The sequence below is a fragment of the Pongo pygmaeus genome, chromosome 16, assembly GCF_028885625.2.
Source record: "Pongo pygmaeus isolate AG05252 chromosome 16, NHGRI_mPonPyg2-v2.0_pri, whole genome shotgun sequence".
NCBI classification, from domain to species: Eukaryota; Metazoa; Chordata; class Mammalia; order Primates; family Hominidae; genus Pongo; species Pongo pygmaeus.
The window spans coordinates 93,820,503-93,838,289 of record NC_072389.2 but is presented as its reverse complement, the minus strand read 5'-3'; the positions used below and the strand labels follow the sequence as shown (position 1 = coordinate 93,838,289).

At 44.0% G+C, this 17,787-nt stretch overlaps 1 protein-coding gene across 10 annotated transcripts in view; it reads left to right on the top strand.

Moving 5' to 3' along the window:
* The window catches only part of NTRK3 (neurotrophic receptor tyrosine kinase 3), a 388,853-nt gene that overhangs the window by 68,327 nt on the left and 302,739 nt on the right, over positions 1–17,787 (top strand). For all 10 annotated transcript variants that reach the window (XM_054450812.2, XM_054450810.2, XM_054450811.2 and 7 more), the window contains 2 exons: positions 3,930–4,004; positions 4,742–4,813. In XM_054450812.2, coding sequence (XP_054306787.1) covers positions 3,930–4,004; positions 4,742–4,813 — 147 coding nt within the window. The remainder of the gene's footprint in view (positions 1–3,929; positions 4,005–4,741; positions 4,814–17,787) is intronic.

Below are 17,787 nucleotides of genomic sequence, written 5' to 3'. Positions count from 1 at the left end.
TTCTCCTCCCTCCACTCTCTGTTTCTGATTGAACCAGGACACCCAGATTGAGAGCAGAGCTGCAGGTTCCTGTGGGGGCCACCACCATGCACTCTGCAGAATTGCACAGTCCCTTGGGCGTTGCTCTAAATTCTTTTCCTCCACAGCGGGAGTGGATTTGTAAGATGTCCGAGCAGGGATGAGCTGGTCCAGCCTGTGGTCCTGGAACAGGGAAACCAGTCACTGCCCCCACAGGGTTTAGGTGCCTGGCCTTCCTCTAGATGTGAATAGGTATTGATTTTTTCTTTTTTTTTTTGAGACAGAGTCTTACTGTGTCGTCCAGGCTGGAGTGCAGTGGTGTGATCTCGGCTCACTGCAGCCTCTGCCTCCCAGGTTCAAGCAATTCTCCTGCCTCAGCCTCCTGAGTAGCTGGGATTACAGGCGCCCACCACCACACCTGGCTAATTTTTGTATTTTTAGTAGAGACAGAGTTTCCCCATGTTGGCCAGGCTGGTCTCAAACTGCTGACCACAAATGATCCACCCGCCTCAGCCTCCCAAAGTGCTGGAATTGCAGGCAGTATTGATTGATTTTCAAATGACAAAACAAATGCTCAATGAAAACAACCTGGACAGCCCAGAAAATCACAAAAAAGGAGAAGCCACGTGTAATCGTGCTAGGTTGAGGTACTGAACATTAACAAAAGCAAACCAAACCTGCTCTTTTACTATATATAAAAAATATTTTTCAGAGCCTGCCTTTTTCACTGAAAGTGGTGGTCTCCCTAGTAGCACACACACACCAGCCAGCAGAGTCACACTACTGACCTCCTGGTTGGGTACCAAGTGGTGAGTCACAGGAGAACTTGGCAGGTGCCCAGCTGATGCCATCCAGAAATGTCAGGGCCTCATCTTCATCCTCTTGCTCTTCCTTGGAACCTGCTCTGATGTGGCATCTATGCACTCCTTGAACCTGTGTATAAACTCCTGCTAGAACAGTTTTCCTGGAGGCCATGAATGACAGGTTTCCTACCCCTCCACACTCTGCCACATGGGGTTTTTATCAATGATTGCTGAGAAATGACAACTTCCAACAGAAGCCTGATGCCATTTTTAGCTTGAAAACTGAGAACAAGACTGCTCAGTTTCTGTAAGGCACAGGAGGAAAATAATCAGCACAGCCAGTTCTGCCTGAGGACTTACGTGTGCCCCACACTGCGAAGGGGTTTTGTTTTTTATCATAGTCTTTTGACCTTCACATCATTCTTAGGAGGCAGTTATTTTATTATCCCCATTTAATAGATAAGAAAACTGAGGCACAGACAGAGAAGTAACCTGGACAGGGTCACATAGGGGTACTGATGGGGCCAGGATATGCATTTTGACCATCAGCTTCTAGGGCAGGAGTCGACAACTGTTTTCTGTAAAGGGCCAGAGAGTAAATATTTCAGGTTTTGCAGGCCATATGGCCTCTGTAGCAACTATTCAGCTCTGTTATTGTAGCTTGAAGATAGCTATAGATGACAGTAAATGAACGGGTATGAACATGGAAATTTGAATTTCATGTAGTTTTCATGTGTTACAAAATATAATTCTTCTTTTGATTTTTAAAAATGTAAATGCTATTTTTAGTTCTGGGGCTGCAGGAAAGCAGGCAGCGGGCTGTAGCTTGACGACCACTGCCTTAGAGCCCTGACTCCTACCCACACTGTTGCACTGTGGCTATAAAAATGCCATTCCCTAATTTAGGAAAACTCAGACCTACCCAACGGAGGAGGTGGGGACCATTATTCTACTTACCGGAGGACTCTTTGCATCAAGGAGTTCATTCATTTCTCTGCCATATCTCAGTGCTTGCCTAAGTCAGGGAAGGGTCAGTTTGTGGGCATAAGGACATGAGGGCTGAGAAGGGTAAGGCTTGAGAACATGGTAATGATTGACAACTCAACCGTAACAACACATTTATGGAATTCTAATGTGGGCTGCGAAAAATGATTTCATTGATTTAAACAACTGGATCAAAGTTGCTTGTTGGGAGCAGATCCTTGTAGGAAGCTGGAGTCTTGTGAATGAGAAGTATTCTGTACAATCATGGTGATCTACTTGGTAATTTACAAAGCCCAGGGAATACACGGAGGGACCTGGTGGCACAGATAGTTCTACTCCTCTGGTGCTTTCTTTTCATCTGAAATGTTGCCAGGTTCTCTGCCATGGTGGGACCAGACCACCCAAACTGCCCTGGGGCTGTAAGGCTTCCAGGGAGAACTTTGGCATTGGAATCCATCACCAACCTGGCCACCTGGTCCATGTTCCCAGCAGATGCCAGTGTCTCTGGCTGCTCAGCAGGGACTTTGAGAGAATGTGGTACAAAACAGGTTCTCAGCATACCTTGTCACCGTGTGGCTCTGAAATGCTTCCAGAGGCCCTGGCAGTCATAGTCCTGCTGCCTTGCTGGCTCTGGCTCGACTTGGTGGCAGATGGCAGAGCTACGGGTGTGGTGGTGCTGGGGAGGAGACGTCTGGGGAAGGTGGCTGTCACTTTTCTGGACAGAGTGTGCCTGGGTTAGTTCTGTCCCAGGATGAGCTGTCACCTCTCTGCACTCTTCACTAAGATGGTACTTGGACTTCATGGCCACTGATCAGAGTAAAATCCTGGGAGGATGGGGTGGGCAGTGGAAGGCCTTTTCCCGAGATCCTTTGGTGCCTCTTGGGAACACAGGTGTGTACGAATGGGCATCATTCATACACCTTTAGAGCTGCAAAGGGCTTTGATAATTAATAGTGTAATCGTTCTCAACCTGGGGACCCCAAAAGCAGTAATGAGGGGTGTTTGTTTCTGGCATTTGGTCAATACAAAATAATAAACCCAGAAATCAGATCCATACCCATGACAAGCCTTCTCACACTGACAGAAAGTTGAGTTTCTTTGCTTTGGGCTGGAATTTATGCAGTGGATGACTTAGCATGGGTTTGTGTCTGTTGATAAAAAGCTCTGGTTAACAATGATTTATATTGCTGATTAATAAATCCAAGAAGATGAATTAATTAGTAGTTAATAGATGTAGTGTGCTTGCTAGACATAAACCTCTTTAAACATGGGATCTCTTGGGGCAAATTTCTAAAAGAAGACCTTCATGATGAAAAGGGGAGAAACTGCTGATCCAGTGCAACTCTCCTCTTTTACAAATGAAGACATGAGAGACTCAGAGAGGTGGAAGCACTGGCTCAAAGTCACTGGGTCCTGAAGTCTCGGATGAAGCTAGGGTTTGTGTCCTCCACTGCCAGGTTCCCATTCTTTCCATGACACCCTAGTGGCTCCAGGATCCTTAGGTGGCCCCCACTCTCTGGAGTCAGCTCCACCAAATCAAGCCATTGGTTTTTTTGAGCTCCAGGAGGGATTGGGCTGTGGGTTACCCAAAGGGGGCTTCCAGAGCCTAGACCCTGGTGGTGCTGGAAGTAGGAGTGTGTCCCTCCTTGGCTATGCCCGCTGGCCAGCTGGCCACCCCATCCTTTCTTAAAGCCATGTCATTTGTATTGTCTTTATGGGCAATAACTAAGGGGAAAAAAAGGCCAGTCCTTAGGAAATTCTGAATAGGAAAAAGAAAGAAAGGGAACAGAGGAAAACTGAGTTAGGAAGGCAAGCAGGGAGATTGAACTTCACGTCTTTAAATAGCATCTTTTTCTAGCTGATGGGGAGACATTCAATGCAATCCATGGGCCAGGAACTTGGAACCAATGAATCCAGTTAATTCTTGCAACAACCCAATCAGGCAGATGGTGTGAACCCCACCACACAGAGGAAGAAACTGAGGCTCAGATTTATTTGGTGACTCGGCAAAATGCCTGGCAATCAATTAGCTCCTCGGGGATCAAAGCCAGGTCTCTGTGGCTCCAAAGCCAGCCCCATTTCTGTTGCTTCTGGCTGACCCTTACCTTTCCTCCTCCCCTGCAGACACATAGAGAACTGGCGCAGTCTTCACACGCTCAACGCCGTGGACATGGAACTCTACACCGGACTTCAAAAGCTGTGAGTGCACCCAGCCACAGAGAGGCCTTTCCCTGTGGAAGGGGTGGATGTCACCTGGTCTGCCTTCTGGGGTGGCGTGAGGGGCACAGCAAGGCTGCCATCCACGCTTTCTCCCCCAGGTCTTCTTTTGGTAGAGTTGGCAATATACACTTAGGGGACACCAGAGGCTTCAAAGGCCATCTCTTCACACCCCTTTGTTTTACCCTAGTCTAGAGAGGCATGGGGGTTGTGTGAATTCCCATCTTGAAGGTAGGGTTTCAAGGCAGGCCTGGAACCCAGGCATGCTGGGTGAGTGTCCTTTCCCTACCCTTATGCTTGACTGATGAGCCCCATGGAGTATGAGATTTCCCAGCTACCTCCACCCTTGGATGTCAGTGCTAGTGACTGTGGGGACTTGGAGTGGGGAGAGGGACAAGGAACAAAGAGGGCTGCAGCCCTGCCATCACTGGACCAGCAGAAGCCCTGGGTCCTTACCCACTGGCCAGGATGGGTGGAGGGCAGCTGCCAGTATGACCCCTGACCTCCCAGCCTCACACAGGGCCCTGGGGCGTGTGAGCCCAGGTGCCTCCACTGAGCAACCCCCGCAGGCCACCTGTGATAACTGGCAATGAAGAGGTGCAGATAATCCACAGGCGGCTGCAGGGCCAGCCTTAGCCTCACACTCTGCTAGCCTCAGCCCAGAGCAGATATCCCTCTGCCACTTGAGCTCTGCTGATCCTGTTTTTCTCTCTGTCTAGGACCATCAAGAACTCAGGACTTCGGAGCATTCAGCCCAGAGCCTTTGCCAAGAACCCCCATTTGCGTTATATGTGAGTAGAGCTGGGCTGCAGGGATGGGGGGCACATGGCAGGGACTCTTGGGGCAGTGAAGCCGGAGACCTGAGGTCTAGACCTGGCTTTTTGCCTCCAGGGGCTCTTGGGCAAGGTTTTGAACTTTCTTGGGCTTCCAATTTTGACTCTTAAAAGGATTATTTTGGGTTTGATGATCTCTAAGTTTCCTGTCAGAAGGAAAAATCTAGGACCAGGGGCTGAGAGGGAGAGTCAGTCTCCTGACACCCAAGTGTGTTCACTTTCATGATGAAACTTGCAATTTTATGGGAACATAAATGATAGGGAATTCCACTCATATGTAATGTGAATACTACACTTCTGAGACCGTAAGTAGGCCCATAAGAGTGTGTATGTGTGTTAGGACTGGGGGGGTTGCAAGAAGAAAGAAAGCATGGCCAATAGCCAGTGTTATGTCTAAATGGATTCTGGGTTCAGTGGGGAAAAGCTCAGAGAAGTGGAAACACCTGTATAAGGTCATGCAGCTTTGTTTGGGACAAGCTAGAGGTCAAGTGGTTATGGGTGGGGGTTCCTGTCTGTCTGTGCCTCCTTCATCCTGTCTCTCCCCTTTCCCTAGTAGGGGTAGAATCACAAGAGTTGATGCTTCCTCTCTAAGCCGAGTTCTGGGCTGATAGACTTTGGGATTTAATGAGGACTGCCATTTCCTGGGGAAAAAGTGAGCATGAAAGGAAGCCTGGGGTGAGTGATTAGGGGAAGTGCCAACCCACTGCACCTGTAGGGGGTACTTGTTGTCTGGGTCAACTCCAAGGATAGTGGCCATCTCGGACACCCACTGGGCATGTTCCCAAAGAGCAGAGGCTCTGCAGGAACCAGATGGGGAGGGGTCTATTGCCTTTGGGGAGAAAGTGGAGAAATGGTGTGCCTTGGGCTAGTCTTTCCTGTGGCCACTTAAAAGTTTCACTGACTGAGCACTTTGCATTTGGTAACAGAAGGGCAGCTGGGCTGGAGAGAAATTGCATGCACCGGGGCAGAGCATCCAGGGGAGCTGTGGGAAGTAGAGGGTAGGGAAGGTGGGGAAGGGAAGAGATCACAGTGAATCCTGATGGAGGAGTTGTTTTTTCTTCTTTGGGGAATCCTGACCTTACCCCCGGAGTGAGTGCTTGATAAATATTTGTTTATCAGTATGGCCACCTCTGCTTTCTGTGGAGCTTTCTTTTCTCTCTCTGGAAAGAGCAGGCACTATGGCCACTGCTCAGGGCCAGATGTATCAGCTCCAGGGGACTGAGACCTCCCTTTCAGCTGTCTAATTTAGCTGTTGCCCCTTGCCGCAGGGTAGCCTCTGTGGTGAGAGTCTTCTGATGTGTGTTCTTTGCATCTGGAGGCATAGCTGGGACCAGAGGAGGGTCTTGGACCAGATGTTCCAGGTGTTTATTTTATTGGGGGTTTGAGTTTCACTGTAAAACATCCCAAGGGAAAAAGCTTTTGACATCTGAGAAGTCTCTGTTTTCATAGTAATTCATACAAGGGTCACAAAGCCAGATGCCCATGGTGGACCAGGTGGGGTCACGTGTCCCCTCCAAAGAGGCAACCAGTCATCAGTTCCAGCTGACTGCTGCCACGTAGAGGTGGGGCCTGGTGTGGTCAGACTTGTTTCCAGAAGACCTGGAGATTCCGTGAAACAACTCAAGTTTTAAATGCTGCCAACTAAAAGCAAGACCCTTCAACTCCATGGGCCAAACGAAACTACTTCCATGAGCAGTATGTGGCACAGAGAGTGCCAGCTTGTGGTGCGAGGTCGTATTTGGGGGAAGGATGCTGTCGATGTGAGACACACCCTGTTCTCTTTGAGGACAGGGGCTGGGTGATCAGGCCTCAGAGCCTTCTAGGGCACGGTGTCCCTGCAGCTCTTAGGGAGATGGAGAGGCTTCGGGACCCAGGCTCAGGAGTAGGAGCAGGGTTGCACCTTGGGCTGCAGGTGGCTCTGAAGTGGGTTGTAGCAGAGCATGTCTTTGGCTTGCCCTTGAGGATCCTGGAAGAGGGCTGTGACCCACTGTCTCTTTTGGAATGATATGGGGTCTGCTGAGTGGTGGCAGTGATAGAGGCTGGTGGAGGTTTGCAAGATTCCCAAGGCTTTGTGGGTAGGAGGACCTAGTTGGAGTAGGACCCAAGGATACCATTGAACCTGCCCATGACCTTGGGCCCTGGTTTCTCTTGGACACATTGGCCAGCTCTTGCCAAAGTACTTGCTATTGGCTACAGGGGGATTACCGAGAAGGATGGATGACCATTAGTTCACCCCCAATTTGAGTCTGGCTGTGCATTAGGGGCAAGTCAGGGTGCTCAACCTAGTTCAAGAAAGTCAGCACCCAGTCAAGTGGCTCTGATAGGCACAGTGGGATGCCCAGAGGAGCCTGGGGATCACAGAGAGACGAGTCAATAGGATGAGGCAGAGGCACTGGCTTTATCCATGGGTTTTATTTATTAACTTTTCTTATTTATGAAGACACACACCAAATTCCCAATTGAGTAAATTTCCCGGCAGCTTTGGGACATTTTCTCCTGGCAAATGGGCCAGGTTTCTCTGCTGTCTCACAACATCTTCTATTTCTGTCCTCTAAATGCATTTACAAGTCTTCTGGCCCCAGCTGAGCAATCACAAGATGATCACTTACTCCAACACTAATTGCTGAGCCCTGGCTTGGCAGCTTTTTTTTTTTTTTTTTTAGGGTGATGGCTGAGAAGTCTTTTCTTCTTTCCTCTGTATAAAATAAGAAGTAGGAAGTGATATCATTGCCCCTAGTACTGATGTCAAATTGTTCAAGTTGTTCTGATTGGTTGAACTGTCTCCCACCCCTAAGCTACTGTTGCGTTAGTCAGTGTAATTCTTCCTCATGCCGGAAAATGAATTGACAAAGTTTTGGCCAAGTTGTCTGCTACACAGTAGTCTGGAGATTAGGACTCTTGGGCCCTACTTCATGGTTTATGAGTGACTGACCATCTCCTCTTGACTGCTTCAGTTTTCTCTACCTTTTGTAGAATGTGGAAAATGAGATATGGATGAATACACATCAAGGGAAACCCTTTTTTGAGAGATGGGAATATTCTCCACCCTTGTATCCCTTCTCTGATCCTAAGAATTTTGGATTAAGGATTTTTAAGGATAAGGATTTATGAGATTGATAATTGTAATAGCTATATGCCAATCTGAAAAGTGGGCATAATAATAGTGGCTATTCTAGAGATGGAATGTGGTCAAGATTAAATGTTAAGAGGCACATACAGCTCTCAGCCCAGTGACCAGGAAATAGTGTTCAGAGAGAACAGTTGCTAGTAATGATAGTAATTATCGTTATTATTCCTGGTGGTGGTGATAGAATCAAAGAAAAGGGGTTAGGTGAGCTTGATGGGTATTCTGACCGCTTCTTTGTCCTGGAAAAGCTGAATTTCTGTCTCACAGTGGAGCCCACCTCTCTGGTGACTGGAATACTCATATTCTCCAGTGTCTTTCTTCATTGTACACTGATGAATAAATCCGGATAAGTTCTCTATTCTCCCCTTTTATCCCCACTTGCTCTAGACTGTATGTAGACCTCTTTGTAGATGCTGTCAGTTTCAGAAAGGACCTAAGCAACTGAAACTGATAAGCTGACAACTTTGTTTATTTCCACCTGAGTTGAGATCTCGTCCACCAACATTATTGAACTTGAGTTGTTCTCAGAGTCCTCTGAGCCCCACTTCTGCAGCTGGCCCCTCTTTCCCTTTATGGGGTATGTTTTCTCTGGCATGGCTCACACAGACTGGATCGCCACAGTCTGGGATCCCCATACATGAAGAATGTAGACGTCTGTCTATGAGCTGCACTCAAACAATGGTACTTCTTTCATCTGTAGAGCTCTTCAATGGTTTTCAAAGTGCTTTTCCATACATTATCTCATTGAATTCTCATAACCATCCTTGGGGCAGGGGTATGGTAGGTGGCTTTATTTTACAGCACAGAAGATAGGCCCAGAGAGGCTCTGACTTGTAAGTAGTAGAAGTAGAACTGCACCTAAGTCCTCTGATTCTCTTTCCAGGAATCTTTCCACTATAGCTCATGGGCCAGAAGAGGCAATGTTTTTTCACAGAAGCAATTTAAAAAGTTACTATGTTTTGCTAGTCATTACTATGTTTAGAAAACCGCATAAAACTGCTGGTATCAGAAAAGAAGAGGGAAAAGCTAATACTGGTTGAGAACTTCCTGTGTGCCAAGAACTGTGCCTGGTGCGTTTGCAAATATGAACTCACTTACTCCCCACAGTAACTGTAAGTTAGGAGTTCTCTCTCCCCATTTCATAGATGCAAACATTGAAGCTCAGAAGTTATAACTGAGTTCTCCTAAGGTTACACAGTAAGTTAGTGGAAGAATCAGGATGTGGACTCTAAATCCTTTGAATCTGAAGTCCATGTACTTTTTTACATCCCAGGAGCGTTTTGTCTCTCTGGTTTTCACAGCAAGATCTTCTTATAGGAGAGGTTGGCATCTTTAAAGTTCTGTGAAAGAGCTGCTCTTTCCCCCTGGGGATTCAGCACGATCCATCCTCAAAGAGCTCTGTTGAGAAAGCTCTGTTTAGTTCCTCTTTCTATTCAGGTCAAATCCTATAATGACAGTTACATTACAACCTGAATATCTTTATTATGAAAGATTTCTTAGCATTAGCCTATGGCCTACTTATTTCCAAGAATATTTAATGTAAGATTCCAGCAAGCCAAGAGAATTTATTTAATCCCTAGAGTTGATTGTGGTGGGATCTCTCTTGGGCTCCATTTCTTGCTCTTTTCCAAAAAGCTCTGGATGCCAGACTAAGTTATTTCTCCTTTTGGAAGCAAATGTGCACTCAATCTTTAGCTGGGGGACCCAGCCACCAGAGTGGGGTGAAAGATGGAGAATCTCCTGATTTGAGCATGATTGTATCAGCCGTGTTATGTTTGCAAGGAGAGGAAGTCAGTGATGCTGTGTGGATAGGAAAAGAAGAGGTGGCTAGGATCCCTACCCTTTCAGGAAACTGACTGCATAGGTAATAAATTTCTCTTGAGATTATAGGGGTGAAAAAATGGTGGCATGGATTTATTATGTATTATAAATTACTCAATGTTCTTTCTCCTTGGAATAACCCCAGATTCTGAGTTTCAAGATGACATGTAGACAGTATCTCGGTAAATTTTTGCTTTTCTGCCTGCCCCCTTACCTCTGCACTGAGACTTTTCTCCAAGTCCCAAAAGGATTGGCAACTGGCACACTGGTCTCCTTCACTGCTTCTCCATAAGAATCCTCCTTCTTCTGTTCTTTGTGGAGGACTTAGCCATGAAATGCTGGATAGCTGACAGTAAGGAGCATGGGCTTTGAAGATAGAAAGATCAGGGTTCAAATCCTAGATCTTTCACTTCCTGCTGTTGACCTTAGGCAAGCTATTGAACTTCTCTGAGCTTTGAAAGGAAAATAAGAGTTCCTACTTCATAGGATTGTTCTTAGCCTTAAATAAGACAACGTCTGGAAAGTGCTTAAGACAATGTACTATGAAAAACTCAATATATTTTTTTTGCTATTATTGAAGACTTCCTCCCTACACATGTTGGTCTCCAATTGTTTAGAATCATAGATAGTTAAAGCTGGAAGAGTCCTTAGAACCAACTCCCAAATTTGTATTCCTATCATGCCCTTTAGCTTCCTATATCAAACCGCCTACTTGCGTGCCCCAGTCACGAGTCAACCTTAAGTTGGCCAAGACAGGATTCTTGATTTCATACCAAGCCCTTCCTCCTAACCTCTTCTTCCTCAATGCTTCTTGTTCTTGTAGGTGGTACCATCCATCAAATTGCTCAGACCAAAACCTTGGGAGACATTCTTGATGCCTCTCTTTCCTTTACCTGCCCACCCCCTTCTTCTGACATTCAGTTTAATAAATTCATAAAATATTTTGTATCCATCTGCTTATTTACCCTTTCCATCCTCATATCTATTGTCTTGGTCCAAGTCATCATCCCCTCCTCTGGCACTGTGACAGTAGCCTTCTAACTTAGGTTTTCCATGCCTTCACTTTTGTCTGCTACATTTCATTGTCCACACAGTTGCCAGAGTGATATTTTAAACATATAAATCCGATCATGCCACTTAGCTGCTTAAAGCCCTCCAATTACTTCTTGCATTACTTACAATAAAAGCTAAGCCCCTTTCCATGGCCACAGGACTCACATGGATATAGTTTCTGCCTCCCTCTCTAACTGTCTTGTACTTTTCCCCTTGTTCTCTCTGCTGCAGCCTTACAAGCCTTTTCAGTCCCTTAAATGTACCAAGCTAATTCCCACATTGGAGTTTTTGTCCCTGTTGACCCATCTGACCCAGACAGATACCCTGCCCTGGATCTTGACATGGCTGGCCCCTTCTCATCATTCACCCAAATGCTACTTTCTTAGCAAGGCCTCTTCTGACTGCTCAAACTTTGTGGCTTTCCTTCTCCTTACAAATAGATCACATTTTATTCCGTCATGTGGCTGAATCATTTCCTTTGCCTTTATTACTATTGATCATCTGCAAGTATCTCATTCAGCTATTTGTTTAAGAGTTGATACTCTATCTCCCACACTGGAATGTAAACTTCCATGGAGCAGGAACTTTTCCCTGCTATATCTCCAGCGCTCAGAACAATGCCTGTCATATGCCAAGTGATCGGTAGTGATTTGTTGCGTGTACAAGTGACTCTAGTCTGACTTGATCATTTTCTGGATGAAAAGAAGGATGTCTTGAGTGGAGAAGAATTCTGACCAAGATCTCCATGGATAAGAGCTGAGCCAGGACTAGAATGTGGGCCTTGGTATGCTCTGTGTGGCATTCCTCCCATCATATTTATCCTGTCTACTTTTCTTGGGTCTTATCTAGCCAGAGATCCTTACACTTCTATGTATGGTAGAAACTATTGCAGCCCTGTTTAAAAGAAGGGACATATGGGCCAGGCACAGTGGCTCACGCCTATACTTCTAGCACTTTGGGAGGCCGAGATGGGTGGATCATGAGGTCAAGAGATCGAGACCATTCTGGCCAACATGGTGAAACCCTGTCTCTACTAAAAATACAAAAATTAGCTGGGCATGGTGGCACGTGCCTGTAGTCCCAGCTACTCAGGAGGTTGAGGCAGGAGAATCACTTGAACCTGGGAAGCGGAGGTTGCAGTGAGCTGAAATCGTGCCACTGGGCTCCAGCCTGGTGACAGAGCGAGACTCCATCTCAAAAAAAAAAAAAAAAAAAAAAAAGAAGGGGCATATGGGCAAATATTACATGCATATCACTTATATTATTGGAACGTACAAATATAAATAGTACAGAATCATATCGCAGTATCACCCTGCTGAGGTGTGATACAAAAATGTACAGTGAAGGTAGGTCGCCTCTTTGAGCTTTCTTCTCATCCAGTTCTTCTTGCTCAGAGCTTCCATCAAACATCCTGCTTAAGCTATTGCCTCTAACCCACCCTCATCACTAATTTGGTTATTTTGATAAGTAGTTGAGAGTATGTGCTCTTGAACCACATGGCCTGACATTCGATTCTGGCTTTATCACATATATCTGTATATCTTGGGCAAGTTACTTAACATATCTATGCCTTAATCTCCTCTTTTGGAAAATGGGAATAATATGGTTGTTAGCAAGATTAAATGAATTAATGTATATGACGTATTGAGGAGAATGGCCCATAACAATAACCCAATATATGTTAGTGGAGATTGCTGTTATTATTCTTTTTTTTTTTTTTTTTTTTTTTACATTTTAATGTTTTTTTTTTTGTTTGTTTGTTTTTTTCTTTTATTATTATTATTATTATCATTATTATACTTTAGGTTTTATGGTACATGTGCGCAATGTGCAGGTAAGTTACATATGTATACATGTGCCATGCTGGTGCGCTGCACCCACCAACTTGTCATCTAGCATTAGGTATATCTCCCAATGCTATCCCTCCCCCCTCCCCCCACCCCACAACAGTGCCCGAAGTGTGATGTTCCCCTTCCTGTGTCCATGTGTTCTCATTGTTCAGTTCCCACCTATGAGTGAGAATATGCGGTGTTTGGTTTTTTGTTCTTGCGATAGTTTACTGAGAATGATGATTTCCAGTTTCATCCATGTCCCTACAAATGACGTGAACTCATCATTTTTTATGGCTGCATAGTATTCCATGGTGTATATGTGCCACATTTTCTTAATCCAGTCTATCATTGTTGGACATTTGGGTTGGTTCCAAGTCTTTGCTATTGTGAATAATGCGGCAATAAACATATGTGTGCATGTGTCTTTATAGCAGCATGATTTATAGTCGTTTGGGTATATACCCAGTAATGGGATGGCTGGGTCGAATGGAATTTCTAGTTCTAGATCCCTGAGGAATCGCCACATTGACTTCCACAAGGATTGAACTAGTTTACAGTCCCACCAACAGTGTAAAAGTGTTCCTATTTCTCCACATCCTCTCCAGCACCTGTTGTTTCCTGACTTTTTAATGATTGCCATTCTAACTGGTGTGAGATGGTATCTCATTGTGGTTTTGATTTGCATTTCTCTGATGGCCAGTGATGGTGAGCATTTTTTCATGTGTTTTTTGGCTGCATAAATGTCTTCTTTTGAGAAGTGTCTGTTCATGTCCTTCGCCCACTTTTTGATGGGGTTGTTTGTTTTTTTCTTGTAAATTTGTTGGAGTTCATTGTAGATTCTGGATATTAGCCCTTTGTCAGATGAGTAGGTTGCGAAAATGTTCTCCCATTTTGTAGGTTGCCTGTTCACTCTGATGGTAGTTTCCTTTGCTGTGCAGAAGCTCTTTAGTTTAATTAGATCCCATTTGTCAATTTTGGCTTTTGTTGCCATTGCTTTTGGTGTTTTAGACATGAAGTCCTTGCCCATGCCTATGTCCTGAATGGTAATGCCTAGGTTTTCTTCTAGGGTTTTTATGGTTTTAGGTCTAACATTTAAGTCTTTAATCCATCTTGAATTGATTTTTGTATAAGGTGTAAGGAAGGGATCCAGTTTCAGCTTTCTACATATGGCTAGCCAGTTTTCCCAGCACCATTTATTAAATAGGGAATCCTTTCCCCATTTCTTGTTTTTGTCAGGTTTGTCAAAGATCAGATACTTGTAGATATGTGGCATTATTTCTGACGGTTCTGTTCTGTTCCATTGATCTATATCTCTGTTTTGGTACCAGTACCATGCTGTTTTGGTTACTGTAGCCTTGTAGTATAGTTTGAAGTCAGGTAGTGTGATGCCTCCAGCTTTGTTCTTTTGGCTTAGGATTGACTTGGCGATGTGGGCTCTTTTTTGGTTCCATATGAACTTTAAAGTAGTTTTTTCCAATTCTGTGAAGAAAGTCATTGGTAGCTTGATGGGGATGGCATTGAATCTGTAAATTACCTTGGGAAGGATGGCCATTTTCATGATATTGATTCTTCCTACCCATGAGCATGGAATGTTCTTCCATTTGTTTGTATCCTCTTTTATTTCCTTGAGCAGTGGTTTGTAGTTCTCCTTGAAGAGGTCTTTCACATCCCTTGTAAGTTGGATTCCTAGGTATTTTATTCTCTTTGAAGCAATTGTGAATGGGAGTTCACTCATGATTTGGCTCTCTGTTTGTCTGTTATTGATGTATAAGAATGCTTGTGATTTTTGCACATTGATTTTGTATCCTGAGACTTTGCTGAAGTTGCTTATCAGCTTAAGGAGATTTTGGGCTGAGACAATGGGGTTTTCTAGATATACTATCATGTCATCTGCAAACAAGGACAATTTGACTTCCTCTTTTCCTAATTGAATACCCTTTATTTCCTTCTCCTGCCTAATTGCCCTGGCCAGAACTTCCAACACTATGTTGAATAGAAGTGGCGAGAGAGGGCATCCCTGTCTTGTGCCAGTTTTCAAAGGGAATGCTTCCAGTTTTTGCCCATTCAGTATGATATTGGCTGTGGGTTTGTCATAAATAGCTCTTATTATTTTGAGATACGTCCCATCAATACCTAATTTATTGAGAGTTTTTAGCATGAAGGGTTGTTGAATTTTGTCAAAGGCCTTTTCTGCATCTATTGAGATAATCATGTGGTTTTTGTCTTTGGTTCTGTTTATATGCTGGATTACATTTATTGATTTGCGTATATTGAACCAGCCTTGCATCCCAGGGATGAAGCCCACTTGATCATGGTGGATAAGCTTTTTGATGTGCTGCTGGATTCTGTTTGCCAGTATCTTATTGAGGATTTTTGCATCAATGTTCATCAAGGATATTGGTCTAAAATTCTCTTTTTTTGTTGTGTCTCTGCCAGGCTTTGGTATCAGGATGATGCTGGCCTCATAAAATGAGTTAGGGAGGATTCCCTCTTTTTCTATTGATTGGAATAGTTTCAGAAGGAATGGTACCAGCTCCTCCTTGTACCTCTGGTAGAATTCGGCTGTGAACCCATCTGGTCCTGGACTTTTTTTGGTTGGTAAGCTATTGATTATTGCCACAATTTCAGCTCCTGTTATTGGTCTATTCAGAGATTCAACTTCTTCCTGGTTTAGTCTTGGGAGGGTGTATGTGTTGAGGAATTTATCCATTTCTTCTAGATTTTCTAGTTTATTTGCATAGAGGTGTTTGTAATATTCTCTGATGGTAGTTTGTATTTCTGTGGATCGGTGGTGATATCCCCTTTATCATTTTTTATTGCATCTATTTGATTCTTCTCTCTTTTTTTCTTTATTAATCTTGCTAGCGGTCTATCAATTTTGTTGATCCTTTCAAAAAACCAGCTCCTGGATTCATTTATTTTTTGAAGGGTTTTTTGTGTCTCTATTTCCTTCAGTTCTGCTCTGATTTTAGTTATTTCTTGCCTTCTGCTAGCTTTTGAATGTGTTTGCTCTTGCTTTTCTAGTTCTTTTAATTGTGATGTTAGGGTGTCAATTTTGGATCTTTCCTGCTTTCTCTTGTGGGCATTTAGTGCTATAAATTTCCCTCTACACACTGCTTTGAATGCATCCCAGAGATTCTGGTATGTTGTGTCTTGGTTCTCGTTGGTTTCAAAGAACATCTTTATTTCTGCCTTCATTTCGTTATGTACCCAGTAGTCATTCAGGAGCAGGTTGTTCAGTTTCCACGTAGTTGAGCAGTTTTGAGTGAGATTCTTAATCCTGAGTTCTAGCTTGATTGCACTGTGATCTGAGAGACAGTTTGTTACAATTTCTGTTCTTTTACATTTATTGAGGAGAGCTTTACTTCCAAGTATATGGTCAATTTTGGAATAGGTGTGGTGTGGTGCTGAAAAAAATGTATATTCCGTTGATTTGGGGTGGAGAGTTCTGTAGATGTCTATTAGGTCTGCTTGGTGCAGAGCTGAGTTCAATTCCTGGGTATCCTTGTTGACTTTCTGTCTCGTTGATCTGTCTAATGTTGACAGTGGGGTGTTAAAGTCTCCCATTATTATTGTGTGGGAGTCTAAGTCTCTTTGTAGGTCACTCAGGACTTGCTTTATGAATCTGGGTGCTCCTGTATTGGGTGCATATATATTTAGGATAGTTAGCTCTTCTTGTTGAATTAATCCCTTTACCATTATGTAATGGCCTTCTTTGTCTCTTTTGATCTTTGTTGGTTTCAAGTCTGTTTTATCAGAGACTAGGATTGCAACCCCTGCCTTTTTTTGTTTTCCATTTGCTTGGTAGATCTTCCTCCATCCTTTTATTTTGAGCCTATGTGTGTCTCTGCACGTGAGATGGGTTTCCTGAATACAGCACACTGATGGGTCTTGAGTCTTTATCCAATTTGCCAGTCTGTGTCTTTTAATTGGAGCATTTAGTCCATTTACATTTAAAGTTAATATTGTTATGTGTGAATCTGATCCTGTCATTATGATGTTAGCTGGTTATTTTTCTCGTTAGTTGATGCAGTCTCTTCCTAGTCTCGATGGTCTTTACATTTCGGTATGATTTTGCAGTGGCTGGTACCGGTTGTGCCTTTCCATGTTTAGCGCTTCCTTCAGGAGCTCTTTTAGGGCAGGCCTGGTGGTGACAAAATCTCTCAGCATTTGCTTGTCTGTAAAGTATTTTATTTCTCCTTCACTTATGAAGCTTAGTTTGGCAGGATATGAAATTCTGGGTTGAAAATTCTTTTCTTTAAGAATGTTGAATATTGGCCCCCACTCTCTTCTGGCTTGTAGGGTTTCTGCCGAGAGATCCGCTGTTAGTCTGATGGGCTTCCCTTTGATGGTAACCCGACCTTTCTCTCTGGCTGCCCTTAACATTTTTTCCTTCATTTCAACTTTGGTGAATCTGACAATTATGTGTCTTGGAGTTGCTCTTCTCGAGGAGTATCTTTGTGGCGTTCTCTGTATTTCCTGAATCTGAATGTTGGCCTGCCTTGCTAGATTGGGGAAGTTCTCCTGGATAATATCCTGCAGAGTGTTTTCCAACTTGTTTCCATTCTCCCCATCACTTTCAGGTACACCAATCAGACGTAGATTTGGTCTTTTCACATAGTCCCACATTTCTTGGAGGCTTTACTCGTTTCTTTTTATTCTTTTTTCTCTAAACTTCCCTTCTCGCTTCATTTCATTCATTTCATCTTCCAGGGCTGATACCCTTTCTTCCATTTGATCGCATCGGCTCCTGAGGCTTCTGCATTCTTCACGTAGTTCTCGAGCCTTGGTTTTCAGCTCCATCAGCTCCTTTAAGCACTTCTCTGTATTGGTTATTCTAGTTATACATTCTTCTAAATTTTTTTCAAAGTTTTCAACTTCTTTGCCTTTGGTTTGAATATCCTCCCGTAGCTCGGAGTAATTTGATCGTCTGAAGCCTTCTTCTCTCAGCTCGTCAAAGTCATTCTCCGTCCAGCTTTGTTCCGTTGCTGGTGAGGAACTGCGTTCCTTTGGAGGAGGAGAGGTACTCTGGTTTTTAGAGTTTCCAGTTTTTCTGCTCTGTTTTTTCCCCATCTTTGTGGTTTTATCTACTTTTGGTC